Source organism: Biomphalaria glabrata, chromosome 11, assembly GCF_947242115.1.
Source record: "Biomphalaria glabrata chromosome 11, xgBioGlab47.1, whole genome shotgun sequence".
Lineage (NCBI taxonomy): Eukaryota > Metazoa > Mollusca > Gastropoda > Planorbidae > Biomphalaria > Biomphalaria glabrata.
In genome coordinates, this window is record NC_074721.1 from 10,905,901 (window position 1) to 10,929,650 (window position 23,750).

The 23,750-nt window shown below is 32.8% G+C and overlaps 3 protein-coding genes across 7 annotated transcripts in view; 2 read left to right on the plus strand and 1 right to left on the minus strand.

Moving 5' to 3' along the window:
- The window catches only part of LOC106056709 (uncharacterized), a 17,135-nt gene extending 14,810 nt beyond the window's left edge, over positions 1 to 2,325 (plus strand). For both annotated transcript variants that reach the window (XM_056004197.1, XM_056004198.1), the window contains 3 exons: positions 1,272 to 1,450; positions 1,645 to 1,798; positions 1,909 to 2,325. In XM_056004197.1, coding sequence (XP_055860172.1) covers positions 1,272 to 1,450; positions 1,645 to 1,798; positions 1,909 to 2,061 — 486 coding nt within the window. In that variant the 3' untranslated portion in view covers positions 2,062 to 2,325. The remainder of the gene's footprint in view (positions 1 to 1,271; positions 1,451 to 1,644; positions 1,799 to 1,908) is intronic.
- LOC106056710 (isoamyl acetate-hydrolyzing esterase 1 homolog) lies at positions 1,908 to 11,888 on the minus strand. Of its 2 annotated transcripts, none has more exons than XM_056004215.1 (7): positions 11,839 to 11,888; positions 10,643 to 10,707; positions 9,265 to 9,320; positions 8,750 to 8,969; positions 8,185 to 8,272; positions 7,330 to 7,448; positions 1,908 to 5,578 (listed from the first exon to the last, which is right to left on the minus strand). In XM_056004215.1, exons 2-7 carry the CDS (start codon positions 10,703 to 10,705, stop codon positions 5,402 to 5,404), a joined length of 723 nt encoding a protein of 240 aa, XP_055860190.1. In that variant the 5' UTR covers positions 10,706 to 10,707; positions 11,839 to 11,888; the 3' UTR covers positions 1,908 to 5,401. The 2 variants fall into 2 exon arrangements, with proteins under 2 accessions (XP_055860190.1, XP_055860189.1); XM_056004214.1 differs by lacking the exon at positions 11,839 to 11,888 and adding an exon at positions 11,469 to 11,616.
- LOC106056703 (isoamyl acetate-hydrolyzing esterase 1 homolog) lies at positions 11,334 to 22,694 on the plus strand. 3 transcript variants are annotated; one of them, XM_056004211.1, is made up of 7 exons: positions 11,334 to 11,431; positions 12,797 to 12,901; positions 14,239 to 14,294; positions 15,208 to 15,427; positions 16,470 to 16,557; positions 19,841 to 19,962; positions 21,043 to 22,694. In XM_056004211.1, the coding sequence occupies exons 2-7, from the start codon at positions 12,833 to 12,835 to the stop codon at positions 21,223 to 21,225; spliced, it is 738 nt and encodes a 245-aa protein (XP_055860186.1). In that variant the 5' UTR covers positions 11,334 to 11,431; positions 12,797 to 12,832; the 3' UTR covers positions 21,226 to 22,694. The 3 variants fall into 3 exon arrangements, with proteins under 3 accessions (XP_055860186.1, XP_055860185.1, XP_055860187.1); XM_056004210.1 differs by lacking the exon at positions 11,334 to 11,431 and adding an exon at positions 11,653 to 11,810; XM_056004212.1 differs by lacking the exon at positions 11,334 to 11,431 and adding an exon at positions 11,907 to 12,050.
- Positions 22,695 to 23,750: the final 1,056 nt, after the last annotated feature.

Below are 23,750 nucleotides of genomic sequence, written 5' to 3' on the forward strand. Positions count from 1 at the left end.
CATACGCTTATTAAGACTTTTAATGACTTAATAAATCTAGATTTCTTTACCATTTTTACTTCACTTAGTCAGATTGACGCTGCCTTACGCATAATGTCAAGTGGCCATGCTAAGACTCCCGTCGTGCTAATATACTCACAGCAGCTCGCTCTCCTATTTTGGGCCCGTTAATTTTAATAGCACTTTTACGTATCCGCTCTTATCCCCCCCCCCCCCCAAACAAAAAGTTCGTACACATTCCCGTTCCCATTTCTTCTTATATCTTGCTATTTTGTTCTCTAAATAAAAAGCAATATCCATTCAGTTGTATTCATTGTAATCGTTTATTTGTTCCAATTTGAATGTAGTGAAACGGCAATATATCTAGATTTATCTTTTCAATTACATTAGAATTTGATGTTGTTTTTTGACAGTGTTACAAAGTACCATTACTTGCTCTCTTTAAAAAAAACAACAACAACTAAATCTATCTTATTAATGCTATTAGGAGTTTTTTTTTAGACCGCTTCTTCTTGAGAAGAGGCTGAATCTAATGTGGCTAACCAAGCCAATTCTGTGTGGCAAAGTTTGCCACAGTTTGTTCTTGTCAGTGCATCTGTTTTGGGGCTAGCTGATATGGCAGCTTTCTTTTTCTTTCTTTTGACTAAGGCAGCTTCGTTTATTTTGCTCTCTGCGACGTTCATACCAGCACGCACAGTCTGTCTCCATGCCGTCCGATCTATTTCCTCCCCAATACTCTCAGTGTTGCCTGCATTTCTCATGTGCAAACATCCCTTTTGGTTAGACTTGGGCGGACTTTGGTTCTGGCTCCCTCATCAAGCTCAACATAGTGGATGTCTTGAAGAAATTCTTCCATCTGGCATGCGGTAGACATGTCCGAGCCAACGTAGACTTCTCTGTGTCAAAAGAGCTTAGATACTGTGCATACTGGCCAATTTCAAAACGATCAGAGACACGATCCCTCAGGGAGATGCACATTAGGTCTGTGCGTCGCAGGCAGCGTAAGTGAAAACTACTTAGTCTATGTTCTCTATACAGTATGATTTTATAGGCCTCAACAATTAGGCATTTTATAGAAAACATTTCATTTTTTTGCTGCTACAGCTCATGACAATTAGCGGCCTCTCAGTTTTACATCTCCTTTTCTCTCTACGTAGGCCTCCAAATAAAGTCTGTCATTGCGACCACAATGTCTTTACTCCTGTGTGCGTTAAGTTTAAGTCACTCTCTTATCTCAGATGTTCATTGAATTCCTTGTAACTAAATTACAGGACATTCAGCCAACAGGCAAAAGCTTCAACTTTGAATGTGACGAAGAAAGTCATGTTGACCTTGGGGTCATGTCAGACTTGAACGTGGAACAGCAGAAGAGGGCCCTGCAACAACCACTCCAAGCAAAACTAACCAATGTTCTGGCAAAGATCCTAAGCGCACCTGATAATATAGATATGTAAGTTATCGACTAATCAACATTGAACACTGGTTCTATTGGGCCAACGTAAGAGGGCCTTATATGTTCAGAGCAACACATGCAAATCAGAATTTAAGAGGCAATTTTTGTTTCTTTAAAATAGGAAGTGATGTTAATCTCTTGAGCTAGATGTAGGAGTGACACTTTTTGTTTTACCAACTCTCTCTGTTTAGGTGGCATCAAGATATAACTCTAACTATTCAAGAACTGCACAGAAAAAACTGGCACGTCAACTCGTTGACCGATAAAATTTTGAACATGGCGCTGGAAATGGACGTGGGCGAGATTCTGAATCTCTTGCAGTCTAAGGAACATTTGGTTTATTTGGTAATGCGTCCTTGTGTTATTTATAGTAGTCACGTGATCTCTACTGTTTGCGTTATTATTCTAATCTATAAACCACACCAGCATTGAATAACATTGTCTTTACTTGACAGGTCTCCGAAGGGTTGAAACAAATAGAAAACTGTGACGACTCAAACAGCTGTCAGCCTCAGGAAGATGCCCCATTATGTCTTGGCGAGAGTCAGCTCGAGATTCAACCCAGTGGAGACTTACACGGGTCAAAAACATCCAGACAGGAAACTTAGAGATAGTTCAAAGTTCTACGACATTCTCCAAGCATATAAAGATTCCTTCCCTATATTGTATACATTAATGGACTAAATATTGATAGGTTATATACATGTGCTTAGTATAGGCGACTTCCAGAAATTATGTTAGAATTACAATTTAGTGTAAGACAATATCTTACTACAAAAAAAATTTAATGAACAAAAAAAAAATAATTTCTAAGGCCCTCTAATGTCATTTTCCTCCCATTAACCCCAAATGAATCACACTTAATAGGGAAACATTTGTGTAGGAGCTTCCTTGGTAGTAATGTTTGTTGTTCACATTGTTAGGCATAGAATACATTAGTGTTGTGTAAGAAAAACTTTTTTTTTATATAGTATAACAACAGTAAGAAGGATGAGACGAAGGGGATTCCATCTAGGCCAGTAGGAAATGCTGATGTTTTTAAAGTCAACTAGTTGGCAATCATTGTGTTCTTGTAAAACTACAACTCAACTGTTGGCTTCTGTGTAAAAAAACGAAACAAAAAAAAGTGTTTCTAGTTTATTGTGTTTCTATCTTTAAAGTTCCAATGCCAGATATTTTTAGATCTAGATGATAATCTTTTACCTGAATTTTTCACTGGTGATGTACAGATCAAGAAGGGTGAGCTGGGGGTAAAAGTATAGCTCTACGGATCATTGTAATGATTGCTGGTATTCTAAAATCATGGACAAATTCAACCAAAAACACTTCTCAGATAATTACTTTGGGTGATCGTCAAACAGAAATGTACATTCCATAAATAGGATTGGACTAGCTCAAAATATCCATAATCTAAGACAAAAAAAAAACAGTAACAGAAGTCTCTGAGAAGAGCTAGCTACAGTAACAGAAGTCTCTGAGAAGAGCTAACTACAGTAACAGAAGTCTCTGAGAAGTGCTAGCAACAGTAACAGAAGTCTCTGAGAAGAGCTAGCTACAGTAACAGAAGTCTCTGAGAAGAGCTAGCTACAGTAACAGAAGTCTCTGACTAGCTACAGTAACAGAAGTCTCTGAGAAGAGCTAGCTACAGTAACAGAAGTCTCTGAGAAGAGCTAGCTACAGTAACAGAAGTCTCTGACTAGCTACAGTAACAGAAGTCTCTGAGAAGTGCTAGCTACAGTAACAGAAGTCTCTGAGAAGAGCTAGCTACAGTAACAGAAGTCTCTGAGAAGAGCTAGCTACAGTAACAGAAGTCTCTGAGAAGAGCTAGCTACAGTAACAGAAGTCTCTGACTAGCTACAGTAACAGAAGTCTCTGAGAAGTGCTAGCTACAGTAACAGAAGTCTCTGAGAAGAGCTAGCTACAGTAACAGAAGTCTCTGAGAAGAGCTAGCTAAATTTTGGCATGATTGGTGTTGACTAGGACAATGTAAGAGAGCTGTGTTAGAGAATGGTGGCACTAATAATTCAGTAGAAAAACAAACTCAGCCTTTTAACATTCTGAAGTACTGGTATGTGTAATCCTTTTCTACAATGTAACAATTACACTTACACAAATAGGTCTCCATTTGAAAGTGAGTGTAAAAATAAAACAAACTGAAAATGTCTAAGAATAATGCATTTATAGAAAAAAAGATTATTATTATTTTGTTTCATCAGTAATACATCTTGATAAACAGTAACAGAAAAAAGTATTTGAGATGTAAAAAAAACAAATATTATACTTTATTTTGGTTTTCATTTTCTTTGAAATCCTGTCACTAATTTGTTTATAATAGTCCGGTACTTGGTGAGATCAGTAAAAGAACTTCTTTTTAATACTCAGTATATGATTTAAAATACAAAAGTTGAAGATTTTCACTGCTCTTATGTCTGAATTGTTGTAGCAAGCTGATACACTGAACACATCAGTAGACAGACTGGAATCTATAAACCATAGCATGTAGCATTAATATAAGAAAATGAATTTTTAAAAAGCAGCTTCATAGCAGTAGGTTTCTAGTCCTAATAAAAGTTGTTAATATTTATATTGAAATCAATCAAAATGTGCAAACATGTGATTTACTTTGAGCTCAAAAGTCAAAACATCAACAATGATAACAACATTGACAAAATGTCATGGCCATCTACCATCAGATATATAAATCTGTAATGGCAAATCTAAAATAACAGCATAATAGTTGTTATTGTATATAATAGAGTTTCTTGAGAATTTAGTGAATTAAACTGAATGCATACAAACTTATATATTGTAGACAACATTACACATGTAAAAAAATACTTTTTTTACATAACAATTAATGTACATAGATGTTAAAGAAGGCTGCTGTATTAGTAATGAAAATGCTAACTTACTTACCAGCCTTACTGGAATGTGTCCGATTTTGACAAACATTATGGTTCAACAAAAACATCCAGATGATGTAAGATCTACTAAGCTAAGTTTCAGAAGTTAACACAGTCTTAAATCTAGAGCTTTCATCACTGAACACAAAACTTAATATCTTCCATTTTAAATCCAACTGAACTGGATCAATAGTACAAATCACATAGATCAGCAACGTGGAGAGGGGGAGAAGCTGCTTTATGGGCAACCTCACCATAAGGCTATTTCCATGAGATGATCGGTAGTCGTTGCCCAACTGAAGGAGACCATCAAATATGATTCTTCATATACAACACTCAGCATCCTAAACAAACATCCCGTACTTTATAACATGTACTAACTTCACAATTATTTCTTCTTTAAAAAAAAACATTGTGTATTAAGAAAGGTTGAAGAAAAAAAAATGAAATTATTTTAAACCTTATATAAATCTCCATTTTTCATTCTGCTTTGAATATAATTAAAAACTAATAAACAACATCAAAGAAATGCATACTTGCATTGCTGCTTAATGCAACCAAGCTAAACAGATGAACTTTTAAAAAAAATGTATCTGCTATATCTGTTCCCAAGTTTATTATTAGTTAACAAAACTTTTTTAAAAAATTGTGTTTTACTTGCAGAACTAAAAAAAAGCACAACACAGCTGACGGATGAAAAAGTGAAAAGCATAATTGAATTGAAGTAAAGAAATAAATCTGGTTATTTTGAGAATTTTAAAATCTTAAAAGAATAAAAGAAAGAAAATTCTTACAAAGTCAAATATTTGTATTTAATTATTAATTAAATTTAAGTAGATTTTGACCAATAAAACATTAATGGTAACCATTAAGACAATGACTATACACCTTAGCTATAAAGTGACATTTCTAGTTTGCATTTACAAGGAAAGAAATGCTTTGCCTCAGTCTGTGTATATGTTAATACTGCCACACCAATTCAACCAAAGTCCAATTTGAGAAAGGTCAGATGGTTCGTGAGCACACACACATATAAAATCAACACTTAGACATCCAGCAAACTCTGGTCCACATTTTCCAGGTCCACTTGGTCATAGGCAGGAAACCAGACTTCAGGCACGTCAGAGGTCAGCTGTTTCAGAAGTGGCTGAAGGAGATCAAACAGAAGCTCTGATCCTTTCCCAGACAAGTGAAGTCCATCATTTAAGTACAAAGTAAAATCCTGAAACAAACAACAACAGAAACATGCAGAATACTGTAAACATTTTATTATAGTTACAATTACACAAGTTTATTTTTAAACAAAATGTCAAAGAGACAATGGAAAGACAAATCATCAGTCTAGACAAGAACCTAAAGATATTAGATAAAAAGAAGGAACAGGTGAAGAGAACACTTGTTCCCAATCTACTAGCAGAAGCTAGTCAAGGTAAAGGTTAGAAGCAAAGCTACACTGTTTTTATCACATCACCAATGATAGAGCATAATTTCAAAATCCAACTTAGAGCATAATTTCAAAATCCAACTTAACATTTTAAATTTGGGCTAGAATTTCAAGTCTCTCAAATGCATTCAAGCCTAAATGAATCCCTTCCCACAGCCCTAAGCCAAATACATTAATGGAATGGGTGACTTTGAATTATGGTTATAGAATCATACTAACAAACTAAACATAGTGTATTCATTTACTTAATTATAATCAAATAAAGTGTCAAGGATACTTAAAGTAGAACAAATCAAAGTCATTATTTTTTTAAATAAACTTTTGGTATACATTGAAATGTAATAATTTATAATCAATGGATTTTTTTTTTCATTTTGGGATAACTTTGATATATCTTGTAAAACTCCACCTGGAGAACATTTCAGGGTTATAAAGAATTCTCTAAAAATGTACTGTTGTTTATAGAAGTAACCATTAGAAGCTATGGAAGTATCACTTTTTTTATTCTCATGGGATGTTGAGATGAACGTAAGATAAAGCTACAAAATGTAAAATTATGACTTTAAGACATAGTCCATATCACCTTGTATCAAACAAAGCTAGCATCTGAATAGAGGTTAACCAGTTGCTCAGACTAAAAACTCAAAAGTTAAGTATCTGCATATTCATGACATGATTAAGAAATCAAAGCTTTAAAGTATATGAAATAAAATTTTTATAAATCAAACATGAACATAAAGCTGAAATACTATTTAACCTAATTTAACATGCATCCTTGTTTGGGATCCTGCAACTAATTAACATAAAGAGTCTGGAAACGATACATAAGAGAGAGGTGAGGTTTATCAAAAATAAATTCTCACATTTAACACTTGTAAAATCACTAAATTAAGAGACACTCCAAGGCAGAAGAACAAAAATTACTATAACAAAAATACATAACAAAAACAAACAAAAAAGGTAGCAGTTAAGAATTTATTTTTTTTAACATAACTATTTTTCTATATCAAGAAATTCACATTTAAACCAAAACTTATATAGTAACCTGTCCAAGTTTGCAGCATATATTAAGTGTGCTAAAATAAAATACTCCAAATAGGCAACATCTGCGTAAATCAAAGATAACAAAATAGCTGCGTGCAAGTCAAGCAGATGTTGCTAAAATATTTTATTAATGACATTTAAAATACAAAAGTTCTTGATTTTATAACTAAATCTATTAAAAACACTATCTACAGAAATTAAATGTACTTCAAATTTTTTTTGCTAATTGTGAGCATTCTATTAATTACTGGCAATGAGCTTCTTGATCAAATAACTAGTGCTATTGCAGTATGAAAAGTGTTCCCTAAACCAGAAAAATAAATATATGACTTTGTAGAGTTTAATTCTATATAAGCATTTCAACAAAAATATATGTAGGAAAAATAACTTAAGAAGAAACATCTGTAATCTTAAGCATGAGATAAGTATTTGATTTAAAAACTAAAAAAATTTAAAAGACAAATGAATAAAACAAATTGTCTCACCATGCTTCTCATCATGGCACTATAGAGGTCCACTTTCTTTGTTCCCATTTCATCTGCAACCTTACAGCAGGCCTGAGCATAAACACCTGTAGTGTCATTATCTTTGCTTAGTGGCTTACCTGGGAAATGCAAAGGGGGTCAAAGTTATGCAATGAATAATACAATATCACACCAGTTTTTACTAAATTTATTTAACCAAGAAATCAAAGAATGTGTTAATAGTTAAATAAAAAAAAAAAGCAGTACTTCACCATAATTATAAAATTATTGGCAAGCTTAAAAGGAGGACACGTAACAACATGGGATGTTGAGATGCATCTAAGATAAAACTATAAAATTTATAATTATGACTTTGGGACAAGTAACAAGAGAATCCCCCCCCCCCTTTCAAACACACTATAAAGATGTTCAGGTGCCACTGGCATAGAGGAAAGAAGCTGACATTAGATGGCCTCTGAATGAGACAGCTGGAGAGGTCTCATGAAGATAACCGCACACACACTTGAAGCCCAAAGGATGAATAGACTCTAAGAGGACAATGGCTTTGTCAGCATTAGATGTGGCAATAAATGTAGGTAGCAACATGGTTAGTAAAGTCATGTGAAACATTGAACCCATTCTTAATCTTTGGAATGGAAGTAATTACCTTATTATTAAAAATGAAGTGCATGAATATATATAAGTGTGATACTGCTCCAATTTATCTCCTATTTTACTGTACTTCTGTTAGTAATTAAAAATAATTTACACATTTAATAACGCCAAAAAATTTTCCCCTTAAAAAAAAAAATGTGTGTTCAAAATGCCATTTTCCATTAAATTTTGAATTGATAAACTTGACTGCATAATACATACCTCTTTCTAAACAGACTTTAGACCAGGCCTCTGCATTGAAGGCAGGAGGGGAGATTAAAATTATCTTTTCCCTTGAGATACCTTGAGACTAAAGACATGAGAAAAAGTCTGAGTTCATTAACAAATACAAATATTTTTAAAATAAATTCCATGACCCAATAACATTTTCTATTTTAAAAAGTCATATTTAAAGTCTGAACAAAATTAGTATCTCTCATCATTACATCAATTTTAACTTGCTTAATTTCAAGAAAGAATGTTGCAAATAATAATTAAATCCTTTTTTTTTTACTGACAATAGAGAGTTATCTATGAATTCTTGCAACCATTGCTTTAAAAAGGATCTATCATATATTACAAGTACTAACTCACTTCGATCACATTAACAGGACATATAGAATGCACCACTAAACATAAGGAGCTAAAATCATCTTAATTATTTTGAAGGCAAAATCTGTTTGCATTATTAAATGTGTGAAATATTTTTTTTTATTATATAAATGCAAACACTAAAACAAAAATTTATAATTGTGCAAAACAAATATTTTTAAAATGTCTATCCTACCATAGCAAAAGTGACTATGTTTTTCAAATTCTGTTCAAACTCAGCCAAGGGCACATGTTGTCTCGGGTTCAGCGATGCATCATTTGAGTCATTGGCACCCAGAAACACAGTGAAGGCAACAGTCTCTTTGGCAATGTCAGCATCTAGTATGGATGGGAGAATAATATTACACCACCTGGTGTTATAACCAGAGAATCCTCGGACCATAAGATCACACCTCCTAGATAATATAAGAACATTATAATATTTTTAAAAAAGTAATTAATGACATCATTTATAATAGATGAGACATAAACAGAACTTCCAGAATGTTTAAATTGTGTTTACTAATATTATTTTTCTTACTGTCCATTCAAAAATTTCTAATATTATTATTTTCATTTACATTCAATCTAATTCATCTCCCAGTATTAGGTGGGATATATATATTAACACTTCACACTCAAAAGACCCATTATTGAAAAAAGAAGTTATAGAAATTAAAACCAGAATGACTACTGCAGGACATAAATTACCTTTGGTAATAGTCAGCAAGCATTGTGCCCCAACATCCATCTTTACTAAAACAAAACTAGAAATAAATACAAATAAAATCTGAAAAATACTTTTTAAAAAACAAAGCTTTTAGATTGAGTGAAATTGCCTCAATAACTTTTAATCAATCATGTTATTAATTTTCAATAGATCTAGACTAGCAATAATAAATTTGAGTAACTGAAAATATTTTTATTAATGTTTTTGTTTAGCCCAACTTTCATACTTAGAAAATGCTCAGTAAGCTATGGTCCAATCACTTTGGTGGACCAGTTTTGAAAAGGGAAAAGGGGGGAGGGGGTGTATTTGGGAAAAGCTTTCCATGCTGCTTCATTAAAAGCTATTTTTTCTGAATTTAGGAGGTGTGGTGGCTGGGCGGTAAAGCACTTGGCTTCCGAACCAAGGTCGTGGGTTCAAATCCTGGTGAAGACTGGGATTTTCAACTTCGGGATATTTGGGCGCCTCTAAGTCAACCCAGCTCTGACATTAGTTGGGGAAAAGTAAAAGTGGTTGGTTATTATGCTGGCCACATGACATCCTCGTAAACTGTGGGCAGAAACAGATGACCTTTACATCATCTGCCCCCATAGATCGCAAGGTCTGAAAGGGGAACTTTACCAAGAAAGATGACGCTTACTATAAGCTATCTCGACAAGACCAACGTCTAATCTTTTGACTCAGGACCAGACACAACAGAATGCGACAACACATGTACCGGAAGCTCAAAATTGGAACCAGTGAAATCTGCCCATGTGGAGTATCACCAGAGAATGCCGACCACGTCCTCCAAAACTGCTCTCTTTACCAAGAGGCCTAAATAAGACACTGGCCCCAAAACACCCCAATAGAAAGAAAACTATATGGAGAGCTCCTTGATTTGGAAACCACTGTGCAGTTCATCTCATATATTGGTCTAGTCATCTGAACGCTCCAACATAACAATGAGAACGAAGAAAAAGAAGAAGATTAACTAATTGGTTACTTTTTTAATTGATTCATGTATTGTGATCTACAATGAATAATTGTGCAAGGTATCAACTTGATTTGAGAATCGGAAGTACAAGATTCCTCCCAGAGGAGATAGTGAGTTGAAATAAGCTTTGTAAAAATATATAAATTAGAAATGGAAAAAACAAAAGAGCTTAAGGAACAGTAAAAAAAAATTTTTTTCTGTAATCTAAGTTCATTCTTCTTCTTCTTCTAGCCAGCTTTTGCTACTGAGCTGTGATCTCTTTTGCAGACTGAGCCAAGGAAAAATAGTGTGCTGTTTTCTTCAGTTGTTCAGCAATGCTGTACAGGCAAACTATACATTAAAATAAACAAATTGAAACATATAAATAGCATCTAACTAATATCTACCTGAGTTATAGAATCACCAAACAGAAATATTTTTGGCCAAGAAATAATTTTTTTGGATGCCATTTCTGAAAAAAAAATAGGAAAAAACAACTAAAAGTAAAATAAACAATACTAATATTATTTATAAAGAACCTAAAAGTAACGTGCGTGTGACAATATAATTTTTTAAAATGCAGCCACTTGGTATTTAGGAGGCAAGGTGGCTGAATGGTAAAGCGCTTGGCTTTGGAAAAGGGGGTCCCAGGTTCATATCCTGCATGGTGAAGACAAGGATTTTTACTTTTGGGATCTTTAGGGCACCTCTGAAACCACCCATCTCTAATGGGTACCTGACATTATTTCCAAGGGGAAATTTGGGGTTGGTCATTGTGCTGGCCACATAATATGATACCATTGTTAAACGTGGGCCACAAAAACAGATGACCATCTGCACCATCATAGATCGCAAGGTCTGGAAGGGGAATTCATACCAGTCGATTGGTTTTTAAATATATATATATATCTATTCTATATATGATATATCTCTAAGTTAAAATTCTATGCTTATATGCTGGCAGCTATCACATTTCATTATAATTTAACTAGCCGCATATGACCCGCGGCCCTTGGTTTGTGTAGCACTGATCTAGGCTAGTGCATTGTATTTAGATTTTGACACGAATTATTGATAACGTTACACGTAGGCCTTGGCTTTATAATTTATTCTAACTCTCAATAATAGATCCAGTAGATCTAGAAATACTATAGACAATGATGGCCCCCCAATATCAATAGGATAAGTTAGGTGTGGTAAGTTTGTCAACTTCGTGAAGACTTAGATCTTTACCTAGAACTAGCCTAGATCTATATAGATTTATAGATCTAGATCTGTTATTATTAGACTATAATTAGACCTATAAGATCTAATATAGATCAAATAGATGTCTATACATAGGATAGGTTCAATATTAAATTCAGAGTTGTCTCCCTATTCCTTTTCAACGACCTTTTCTACCTTCTTTTTAAATAGACTACCTTACCTACATATCTATAGATTAGATTTAGAATATAGATCTAGATCAAAATTATAGATTCTAGATCTATACTATATAATATAGATTCTAGATTATTTTTTTCTAAATCTAGATTTAAGCCTGGTTTTATCAGTTTTATAGGCTATATCTTTAGGGTAATATCTATCTGTAGATATAACATACTGTTTGTAAAATGTTTTACATGTTTCGTATGTTCCTTCAGAGTTGAAGATAGTTTACTTCCTAGTCCAAACCTCCCGCAGGACGACGGGGGATGGGAGCGGGCAGGGTTTGAACCCTCGACCGTCGATAAATCCGAACGACAATCCAGCGCGCAAACCGCACGACCACGCAGCCATCCTATTACTATTACTATATACTATAGACAACACTGAGTATAGACTTAATAGTTAATAATAGACACTATCTCTATAATATAGTAATATATAGTATAACTAAGTATACAGAAACAGTATAATACAGTTATATACTAATACAGTATAGTAGGCTACAACTACTACTTATACTAGTCTACTAGAATCTAGTATCTAAATCTACCCTTAATTCTTAATTTTGATCCAGTGGCGTAGTTAAGTAGTTATAATAGTGTGTGTGGGGGGGAATTTGAAAATCAGGCCCCCACATGAGAGGGAGGGGGGGCAAATGACTGACCGAAATTGTTTTTACATCAAATTAAATGTTACACAAAATGCAGGGGCCCCCAACCAAACAGGTCAAGTCCGACCCCCGATGGCAAATGCCTAGCTACTCAGCCTATATCCTAGATATGTATGCCACTGCCCAGATTCTAGATAGATCTGATCTAGATCAAGTATACATGTTTGTAATCTGTATTTTTTACTAAGAATTCTAAAAAATAAAATTAAAAAAAAAACATTAGGGGGGGCCTATTCAGGGTATCTTTGAAGATCTAGATCTACTATAGATATCTAGAGTTAATAGTACTTGTATACAATCATTCCCAAATAACAATAATTATTATGTTTTACCATAGCATGTACTAGATCTATATCTATCTAGTTAATTCTAGTTCTACATGTATCCTTTTTTTTTTTTTTTTTTTTTTTTTTTTTAGTTTATTATGGTTAAATCACAGAGCAATATATATTTTCTATGACAGATTTAGATCTACCCTAGACTCTAGAGCTTAATCAAAATGTCTGGACCTGGAGGAGCATTTTGTTCTTGGCCAAAAGTATTTCTCTTTGGTGCATCAATCACTGAAGTCAGTATATAGTCACATCATTATTGTCTTTTTTTTAAAAGGTTATATCAACTCACTCTGTTTGTCTATCTGTTAAAAAGTTTATACACATTATTTCTCTGACACCCAGATCAAGCTGAAACTTTGAACAATTATTTCTTGTACCTGACAAAATAAGAATCAATCAATAAAAAATTTAATTAGCTAATTAACAATTAGAAGAAAAAATCTTCAAATACAAAAACGAAATCTAAAAAAATACTATGAAAGACACAAAGATTAAGGCACGTACGTCATTCCTCATCCCATATGTCAGGACAAATTTTTACAAATACTCCTTCTTCCCTAGTGCTATTAGAGCATGGAATGGGTTGCCTGAGCTAGCCAGGAAAACCAGTGACTTGGCAGAATTTAAGTCATTGGTTAATATGCAAGACTGAATGCATGATGCGTATGATGCAATCATCTTCTTTTTTGAAGTAACGTCTGTATTATATAAGATACGATAAGAAGTTCTATTTGACTAATCTGGCAGTATAAGTTGAGTCCCCTTTATACTTTGTTGCTTAAAAGTTTGAAAATAACAATAGATAGCTTTGAAATCTTCTATTTTCATACATACTTCACTGGCACAGTGTTTAGTGTATTGGCTTGATGAGGCTTAAGCCCTCAGAATTGCATTCAAGTCGTACACTACATATAAAAAACAATCACTGTAACCTTCACCCTGATACCACATTCTTTCTCCACTCTATTTTGATACAATTACACTAAATATAAGCTTTGTCTTTTTTAAAGTATTTTTATATTTTTCTTGTTTTTGTCTCGTTTCACTTTACAGGAGTCTTGAAAATAATAATAATAAAAAAAAACTTCAAATTTTAAACTGTTAACATCGTTAAGAATGATTTAATTATTGTTTCGATAATTAATTAAAGAAAAATTTTTTATTTAATGGGCTTATTATTACAAAAAACTGTTATTGGTCGAATGAAAAACAAATGTATGACTTAGCATGTAAAGAAAAAACAAGATCATAATTCTGATAATTTTTTAAATGTTCAAATTCTAATTTGACCAAGTAATTACATATAATATAAGACTTTGTCAATCAATGTCACAAATTATTGTTTTGAAAAACTGAAATATTTTTCTTCGTCATTAATAAACAAAAAGTAGTAAGAAAAAGAAGAGAACAAATATTTTAAGTGGTTCATTTAGTCTTTTCAATGCTTTATCTATAAAAGTTTGTTAATCTGTTCAAATGTCAAACTAATCACTCATAATGAAACTAATTTAAAAATTAATTTTTTGTCATGAGCTGGTTTATCTAGTAACTTTTCCTTCTATTTTGATAGTACAGTTTTAGAAAGGAAGGCTGCTGGGGCACACTGTTGGCTGATTATTTGCAAAGGTAACTAATAAATATCATATCATACTTCAAATTAAAATAATAATTTAATATAATAATAATAAGGCTTGTCTTCGAGTCTGAAGATTATTAAGGAATGCAGTATTTCCCGGACTGCGCAGCCCCAGCTGTGACGTACACATTTTGCCATATCCAGGGCAAGCATAACCATTGTCCACAGGTGGTCGATTTAGATTCTGGAGATCATGTTCATTGTGAGCTAGCAGGGTGCAATCATCAGGATCTTTATATAGGGTCCCTAATAGTAATGACCTTCTAGAACATTCGACCCTTCTGGTTAATCACATGACCACATCTTTTGTGACTGGCCTGAGTTATGTTCACAACACAGATCCTTCAAGAACTGTCATTCTGACACTGGCCTTGGCTGACTGTCGCAACTTGTCATGGTTGACTGCTCGTCTAGCACTGGCCTGGGGCGATTCGTGTTGGCTAAAAACGCACACACCATTACCCCCATCTGAGTCACCTCCAGGTTTATAACACTATGTTTAAAAGTAATTCTACTTTCTCTCCCCTAAGCTGTTCATTTTTTTCTAACAACTGCATCCATTCCTAAAGGAAGTCATCTAGCACTCAAACACACATAGATGAAGCTTAACTGTATTTAATGTTATTTTGAGGACATGAATGTAGTTTATTTAGTTTTAAATGAGTAAAATTTTTAGCAGAATTGAGTTTGTTGATATAATGTAAGTTATGATTTGAAATTTATACTTATGTAGGATGAAGCTATAATTATTCCAAAATAATATATTTTACTGCCATGGTGAATTGGAAAGCATTCTTTGGTGAAGGGTTGCTTGAAGGTCGATGACCTTTATTAATGAAAGCATGGAGTCATTTTTTTTTTAATTTCTTGTATTTGTTTAGGCCAGTTGCCTCTTTTTTTCAGAAAGTGTGATGTCATTGTCAGGGGCTTTGCTGGTTACACCACGTGGAATGGCAAGCAGGTGCTCCCTCATCTGCTGGATGCAAAACTTGCCAAAGATGTGGTTGCCATGACAGTACTTTTAGGGTCAAATGATGCAAATGACAAAGGTCGTAATCCATGGGAACATGTTTCTTTACAAGAATACGAGAATAATCTCAAGGAAATTGTGTCCTACGCTGTGGTAAGGAATCCAAAAAACACATTTCTCACTTTAATAAAGTTACTAAATTTTTCTTGCTCTAAAATAATGTTTCATTTATTTCACTTTTTGTGTTTCTTTAAATACAAATTAATTATATTTTACCTTTACCTTTTCCTATCCCTTAGTCTATTGGACCGTCGGGGCACCATGCAAGACTCATCAACCGTCTTTCTCCATTCCTCTTTGTCTTTTGCCTTGTTTAGCACCTCTTTCAATGGCTGGCCCGCGTCCATTCTTTGATGTTGTCCTCCCATTGCTTTCTCTGTCTGCCTCTTCTTTTAGATGTAAATCTATTTACACACCATCCAAGCCTAAACTGGGATCTGTGAAATAGATAATTGAATGACTTAATATCACAAACATAAATCATATAATAAAAAAGCATATAATTAATAACTCATAAATCCCTGTAACCGTGTTGAAATGGAGCAAAATGAACAACTGACTGACAATAATCCTATCTCCCCTAATTATATTCTTTTTAACTAGGCTTAGATTTTGGAGCATCCAGAAACAGTTTTTTTGCAAATTCTAAAGCTAATTTTAGTGTTGTGGGACTTTTATGAGCTTCTTTAAGTTATCAGTCATTTCGAGAATAAAGGTGTAGTAACGCAACATTGGTTGCAGTGGCGTAGCTAAGGAATTTGCCATAATTTGGGAGTCGGGGTGCTTGACCCCTCTTTGGGGACCCCTGCATTTTATGTAATAATAAATGTAAAAATAAATTCACTTATTGGAAGCCCCCTTAAGTGGGGGGCCCGGGGTGATTTTCAAATTCTCCATTGACACATTTTATCACAAATCAAATGATTTGTTTATATTTCAATACAGCAATAGTTACAATTTCTTACAATTTATGAGAAAATGTTTTTAAAATTCTGTAAATTTCATCTTTAGATTATTTAAATTGATTTTTTTTAAATTTTTGCAAAACTTTTTCTGTATTCCATAAGGTCTTATTTTGATTGATTGCATCTATTGATTTTTTAATGTTTTGTCCTTATTAATTTGTTTCTTGTAGTCTCAAGGAATCTCTAGTGACAAGATTATTCTGATTACTCCTCCTGCATTCCACATTGACCAATGGGCAGAATTTCATGGCTATTTGGGTAATAACACAATAACATTTTAAGGGAAAATACAGCCACTCTAATCTTTTTTTTTGACAAAGTTCTAAAAACAAAATCTACTTATCAACTCCATGACTATGTACTAGTAATCAATGGATAATTTGAACATTACCAATTTTAGCTTGTTTCCCATACAATATTTGAATGACAAAAAAACAATAAAAAATGAGAGTTTGATCAAAACATACAAAATATTAGCAGATACCCATGCTCTGCTATGGTTAAAATAGTTGGTATATATATTTTGGAACACTTTTTTTTTCTTTCAATAAAACTGCCCATATACAATGCTTCCCCACCCCCAACAAAATTTTTTTCTGGTCCTTAAATTCTAGTAGACCTTTTTGTCTTTATTCATCAAAAGGCTCGCAGTCACCTAAAATAGTTTAGGCCCACCAGTTGTAGCCTTCTCAGCTGCCTGTATCTTGATACCCCTCCTTGACACACACAATACACCCTCTCCCACAGCACTTTTTTTCCTTGTATCTTCTAATGCAGCGTTTCCCAAACTTTTGACCTATGTGTACCCCTTTTATAATTTTTGTAATGCTAACTACCCCTCACCCTACCCCCCACCCTCCACCACACTTTAACTTATTAACAAAACATAATAAATGGGTATTTTAAAAAATCAGCATTAGTTAATGAGGTGCAATGCATACCCTCTTCAAAGTCTTCGTGTGTTCCTGGGGGTACGCATACCCCACTTTGTGAAACACTGTTCTAATGGAATGGCTGACCCTACACAGACACAAACGAACCACACACTTCTTAGGCTCTTGAATTCTAAAAGCTCATAACTACAACACATTTCTGGTTAGTTAGAACTGAAACTTATTTAATGTTTTTATTCAGTGGAACAACCAGCATTACAATGATACTGCATAATTTTTTAGCATCCTCCAATACAAAAAAAGCACCACAACAATGATAAAACAATTAGGTTTACATCGACTTAGATAAAAAAAATTATAAGTTTTCTAGATCAAACTTGAAGAATAATAAGCTCTATTCATATTGTATTTCAAAACTTTGGCGAAAAAATTACTTATATCTAGATCTCTGAGATTTTATGGTATGATTTAACATTTTTTCTACTGTGGTGTTTCAGGTGCTACATTGAAAAAATTTGGGACATGTTTATTAACGTCTCCTGTTAATTACTATGTAGCATTTTCCCAAGAAAGTAACACTATTGGTTTACTAAGTGGTATCAGAGATACTTTTAGTTTCCATTACATTAATAACGTTGCATAAACAAATTTAAGACTAAGACTAAGACTAAGACTGCTTTATTGATCCTTACGGAAATTTGTTGTGATTACAAGGACTCGTTTCTCATATAAAGACAACTCAACAGAAAAATACACATAAATACAACAGACAACATAAAGAGTTCATTCAGCGACTACACACAGGTATCTTGGTGCATTTCATGTTCCCTGATCAATGAGTGGCGGTGATAGAGTCTGACCGAGTGAGGTACGAACGAGTTTTTGTACCGCTCCGTTCTTGTTTTGATTGATTTTTCTTAGGCACGTTTGTTCAAAAAGTTCCTTTAAATGTGGTAATGTTGTGAGTGTAATTTTTGATGCTTTTTTAATGATGTTTTCTAGACGTTGCAATAGTTTAGATGAGGCGTTGCCTTGCCAACAACTTATTCCGTATGTTAGCAGATTTTGTACTGTCGCGCCGTAAAATGTCTCAAGGATCTTCTTGTTTAATTTAAAACTGTTGAGTTTGTATAGAAAAAAGAGTCGCTGGGCTGTTTTCTTTGTCAGAGTTCCAAGGTGGTCTTCCCATGAAAGCTTGTTGTTGATGATAATGCCTAGATATTTATATGCCTTTACTTGTTCTATAGATGTAGTGTTTATTTGCAGTTCACGTATAGTTTGTTTTTTCTTTCTAAAATCTATTATAAGTTCTTTAGTTTTTGTTACATTCAGTTCTAGAAAGTTGTCGGTGCACCAGTTTGTAAACTCTTCTATCGAGCTTCGATACTGAGTTTCGTCTCCTGAAATAAGACCGACTATGGCAGTATCATCAGCGAATTTAATGAGTTTAACTGAGTCATAGATGCTTCTTATGTCATTAGTGTAAAGAGTGTATAGCACAGGAGAAAGTACACAACCTTGTGGAGCACCCGTACATAGTACTCGAGTTGACGATTTGGTGTTGTTGACTTTAACATACTGGGGCCGTTGGGTTAAAAAGTTTAGAACCCATGCTTGCAAGTAAGGGCTTACATTTAAGTTACTCAGTTTGTTTATCATTAGATGTGGCTGTATGGTATTGAAAGCCGAGGAGAAATCTACGAAGAGGACTCGTGCATATGTTTTGGGTATATCGAGATGCTTATAAAGCTGGTCCAAAAGCAATAGAATGGCATCCTCAGTTCCTCTAGCTGCTTTGTATGCAAATTGGTGAGGGTCTAGGCTGTTATTGACTTTTGCTACAAGTTGTTTAAGAATATATTTTTCAAAACATTTCATAACAATAGTGCTTTTTGTCAAACACGTTTGAGGTGCTTAATCTGGGACACCAAGACCTATTTTACAGATTTAAAGAAAAACTACACTGTTTAAATTAATTAGTGATGCTTTTAGTAACAGAAACACACTAGGGAGCAGACTTTGTTTACAATTGATAGAGGTTTAAAATTCCAAGTTTACCTTTTGATGCACCTGTGACACATTTTTTATGATGACATCTAAGTAATACTAAAATAAATATAAAATACAAAGATATAGATAATGATGATATTGTTAACCCATTTCAACAACAATGGCTGTTCAATACTCCTTGGTTTAAGTAGAATTATATTACTAACCCTTGTATTCCGTGTTACATCAAAAGAGGCCATTTTGTGTACTATTTCACACATTTTCTACAATTTTAAAATTACACTATGCATCTTTCAAGCTCAAAATATCACAATTTATTCATAAATCATTTCTAAATTTCATGAAATGAAAACTGACATTTCAATTTGAATATTTTTTAGATAGATACTTTTTAGTAAACCAATACATTTTGGTCACTAGTACTGAAGAAACACTCATAAATTTATGTATGAATTAAATATTGATTCTTAGGCACTACTGTTAAAAAGTAACTTAGGATTGCATAATTATAATTTTAAAGATTTAATATTTTTTTATCATTTTAAGTGTAATGAAATAAGTACACAAAATATCACATTTACTGGAGTATCATTCCAGTGGCTATAGTCATATTCATGCTTATTTTGTTATCCATCTAGGCTATTCTGATGGGGGCAGGAAGAATGAGCTAACATCCCAGTATTCACAAGCTTGTCTGAGAGTGGCCACTGAAATGGGAACAAAAAGTGTGGATATTTATACAGAGATGATGAAAAAAGAAGTTAGTTCAGTTCTCCTAAGTATCTATTGTAATCTATCTAAGTATCTATTGTATAACCAATTTAATTTAAGAAAGAATTTTTTTTTTGTCTAAATCATTTTTTTTAAATTTCAGTAAACCTTAGAAAACATTATTTAACCAATTAAATCTTATTTAGAGAAAAGAATGATTGACCAATTAACTCTTATATTGAATGCAGCATTTACAGTATACTACTACTAATGACCTACCATGGGATATGAAGGTTCTAGTTTTTTAGACTGTCACGTTACATAATATGTCTCCTTCAGAACCGGAAGATAAACTTGTAGCTAATTTTTTTAAAAGTGAAAACTGGATGTGTATAGCCCCCCTTTTTAAAATCTATTTTTACAATACCATTATTTAAGTCACACATCCAGAGTGTACAAAAACTGGAACCTCATGGGTCAACACGTTTCTTGTAAACTGTTCTAATGATTTTCCTAAAAATTGACAGTTGATGTATATCGTTGAGTAAATAATTACTAGCTTGAGGATTAGAAAACAACTTTTCTTGAATAGACTATATGTCTTCATATTCTGCATGGGAAGAGGTGTGATGGTGGTAAAAATGTTCCATTTTTTGTAGAACCAAACATTTCTTAGTTAATAAAAGCAAAATATTTTTATGTTTTTCTTATTTTAAAATAAAGTGTCAATACATCAGTGTATACAGTCTATAAATAGTGTTTATTTAACTTTTTAAAAAATGTTCTAAAGCCACAGCTAGAATAATTAATTTGTAAGCCACCACATAAATTAATCTCTTTAAAAAAAATATCAAAGTTTTCCGCTAAGTACTCAGAATTTGTGAACTGTTCCATTAAGAAAAAAAGTTTGGAAAAAACTGTTCTTAAGGTATCAAAAGTATATATTACTTTTTATTCTATTGTTTTTTTTTAAATATATTAATATTATAGATATTTTTCCAACTACTACACAACATTTTGAACTGGAAGTAGTAGCTAATGGGTTTAAGAATTATGAAATTAATTTTTTAAACTTGGTTTTTATTTTTTCATCCCTAATGAAATTCCTTTTTTTGTTGCTTTCCTGAAGGATTTCTCAGAGTATTTGAGTGATGGCTTACACTTGTCTTCTAAAGGAAGTCACTTACTGTTTGAGTTATTGAAACCAATCATTACTCAGTTCACATCACATCTACCAGTTGTGTGGTTCCCATTTCATGACCGTGTTGATGTAGACAATTTAGAAAAAAGTTTGCTTAATAGTGAAAATTGATAAATTTCTGTGTTTATTTGATGTAATTACCTTATCTGGAAATTTAGGGTTGTGCTATTTTATGTCCAAGCTATGTTTAATATAAGTGACTTTGTTCTAGTGAGGTTTGACTAGAAATACATTGTGTAAACATTGTATGTCAGAATTTGGCTACCAAAGCTGTTGAAAAAGTTTGTGTCTTTTAGTTCACCAAAGAGATGATATGCCTACAATTGTTTCAGTGTAGTTTGATCCCCTTGACTTGCTAAGCTATTTAAAGCTTATGAAGGTGCTCTCGTACATAGTGAATGACTGTTGTATCTGTGATGGGCAGATTCCTTCTTTTTTGGTACATTTATGACCTGTAGCAGTCAGCCTCATTCATCGGAACATTGTTTCTATCATCTCTGCTTGAAGTCATTTAGAACATCACCACACCTTGTGATCCAGCAGGCCCAAAGACTAAGGGAGAGAACACCAGTATATTATGACTTTTTTCAACTGATCTCTGCATATTAATTGATATTATAAACCACTCAAATTTTTATTAGTATTGTTAAGATTTTAAAGACAAATGTACATGTTGATTGTATTCTAGATTTTGTTTTTTATTACTTGGTTTTGAGATTGATTTAGTTGGCAATTAATTCTAAATGAACCAGTTATTGTAAACCACATACAAGTGTATTTATACGTTAATCATATGTTGAAATAAACAAGATCATAAACTTGGTGTATATGTCCAATGCTCAAAGATAATGTTTTTTTTATTTATGTAAATGTATAGAAGATTCTAAATTTAGTTTAGAATATAAAAAGACCCCTTCATTAGGCATAATATGATGGTATAATAATTCTTTTTAAATATATAACCATTACTGCATCCACATTAATAACTTCAACTTCACATTATGGATGGAGTTTATTGTTGTTGGTTTTTTAGCGAAAAATAAGAAATTTAGGGCTTAATAATTAAAATGTTCACATTTTGATATGGTATGGCTTCTTTTTGAATATTTCATCACAATTATCATCCTGAGAAAGAAATAATTCTAAATCCTTTTTTAATGTGCATACTTTTTTATTTTATTATAATAAATGAATGATACACTAAGACTTCAATACAACAAACAAAAAATACTGTAAAATATTTAAATTTGAGTTGTTATTAGCAAAGTTGTTTTAGTGACATCTGCACTAATAGATGACAACAGTATTTGATGAACTGACAAGTATAATCTTTATGGCCTGGTGCCATGTTGCACAGATACTAGAGCACTCATTATGATGCAGCATTTTGGTTTTTAGTTTGGTCAGATATCTAAAATTCTTATCAAAGCATTTTTTGTAGACAAGAGTAAGGACTAGTTAGTAATCAGTACTGATATTCAAGTTAACAATTTTTTAAAATGTTGAAAAGTCCTTGACCTTCATACAAAGTAGAAACAAAAATCAACTGAGGAATGAGACTTTTTAAACTTAAACAAAAATTGTTCTGAATTTTGTAGATTCAATATTTTTTTTTATTTTGATTGTCCTGTTTTTGTTTTTAACTTTAACTGTTAGGAAAGAAGTATGTTTCAATAACTTTCAATCTATTTAACAAATTCTATCAACACTCATATGTTTTATATATGCATACAATTAGGAGCTTAGGTATTAACTAGTTTGATTCAAATGGTTTCGTAACAGCAAAATGTTCTCTCTGAATTTCATGACAACCAACCCCTAAGCTGAGCTTATAACTATAGCATTATCAATTCTATTTTGTCCTATTTTTTTCCAATCTATAGGCAAAACAAGACTGAAGAAATGAAAATGGTGTCTCATATTTTAAAGTAACAATTTTCTCCTAGTTCTACCAAAAGCAATATATGCATTGTTTGATGCTTTTATTGTAATTGAAGAGTTGATTCTTTTTCTTTTCTTATTCACCCGAATGGGCTTTGAGAGCTAAGATTTGATTTGCCAAGATCTTTAATATTTATAGCCCAATATATAATTTTTAAATTAAATGACACATTGAAATATTTTAAAAGTTTTACATAAAATAAAATGAAGATAAAAATCTGGATAGGGAAACAAAATCTTGATTAATTTTGTAATATAGGTCCATACTTTCAATTTATTCTCTAATGTTTATTTAATTGAAAGCCTCCCAAAATTTCACCATTATGTTCAGTTTTGAGAAGCCTAAAATTCTTATACAATAAAAGACATTTATTGAGCTACTAATATATCATTGTATACAATACAGAAGTTACTTCTACAAACATGATGGTTACATCCTACCCTTGTGTTCCTAGGTCAATCTAGTCATGCATGTTAATCAATGACTTCATTTCTGCCAAGTCACTGGTTTTCCTGGCTGACTCAGGCAACCTCATTCCGTGCTCTAACAGCACTAGGGAAGGAGGAGCATTTGTACAATTTGTCCTAGCATATGGAGACTGATAACTTCTATGTCTTCAAATCTACAGTAATAATAAATCCAACCAACTGTACGCTGCTAACAAAAGCCTACACTTCATAAAAAAAAAACAATT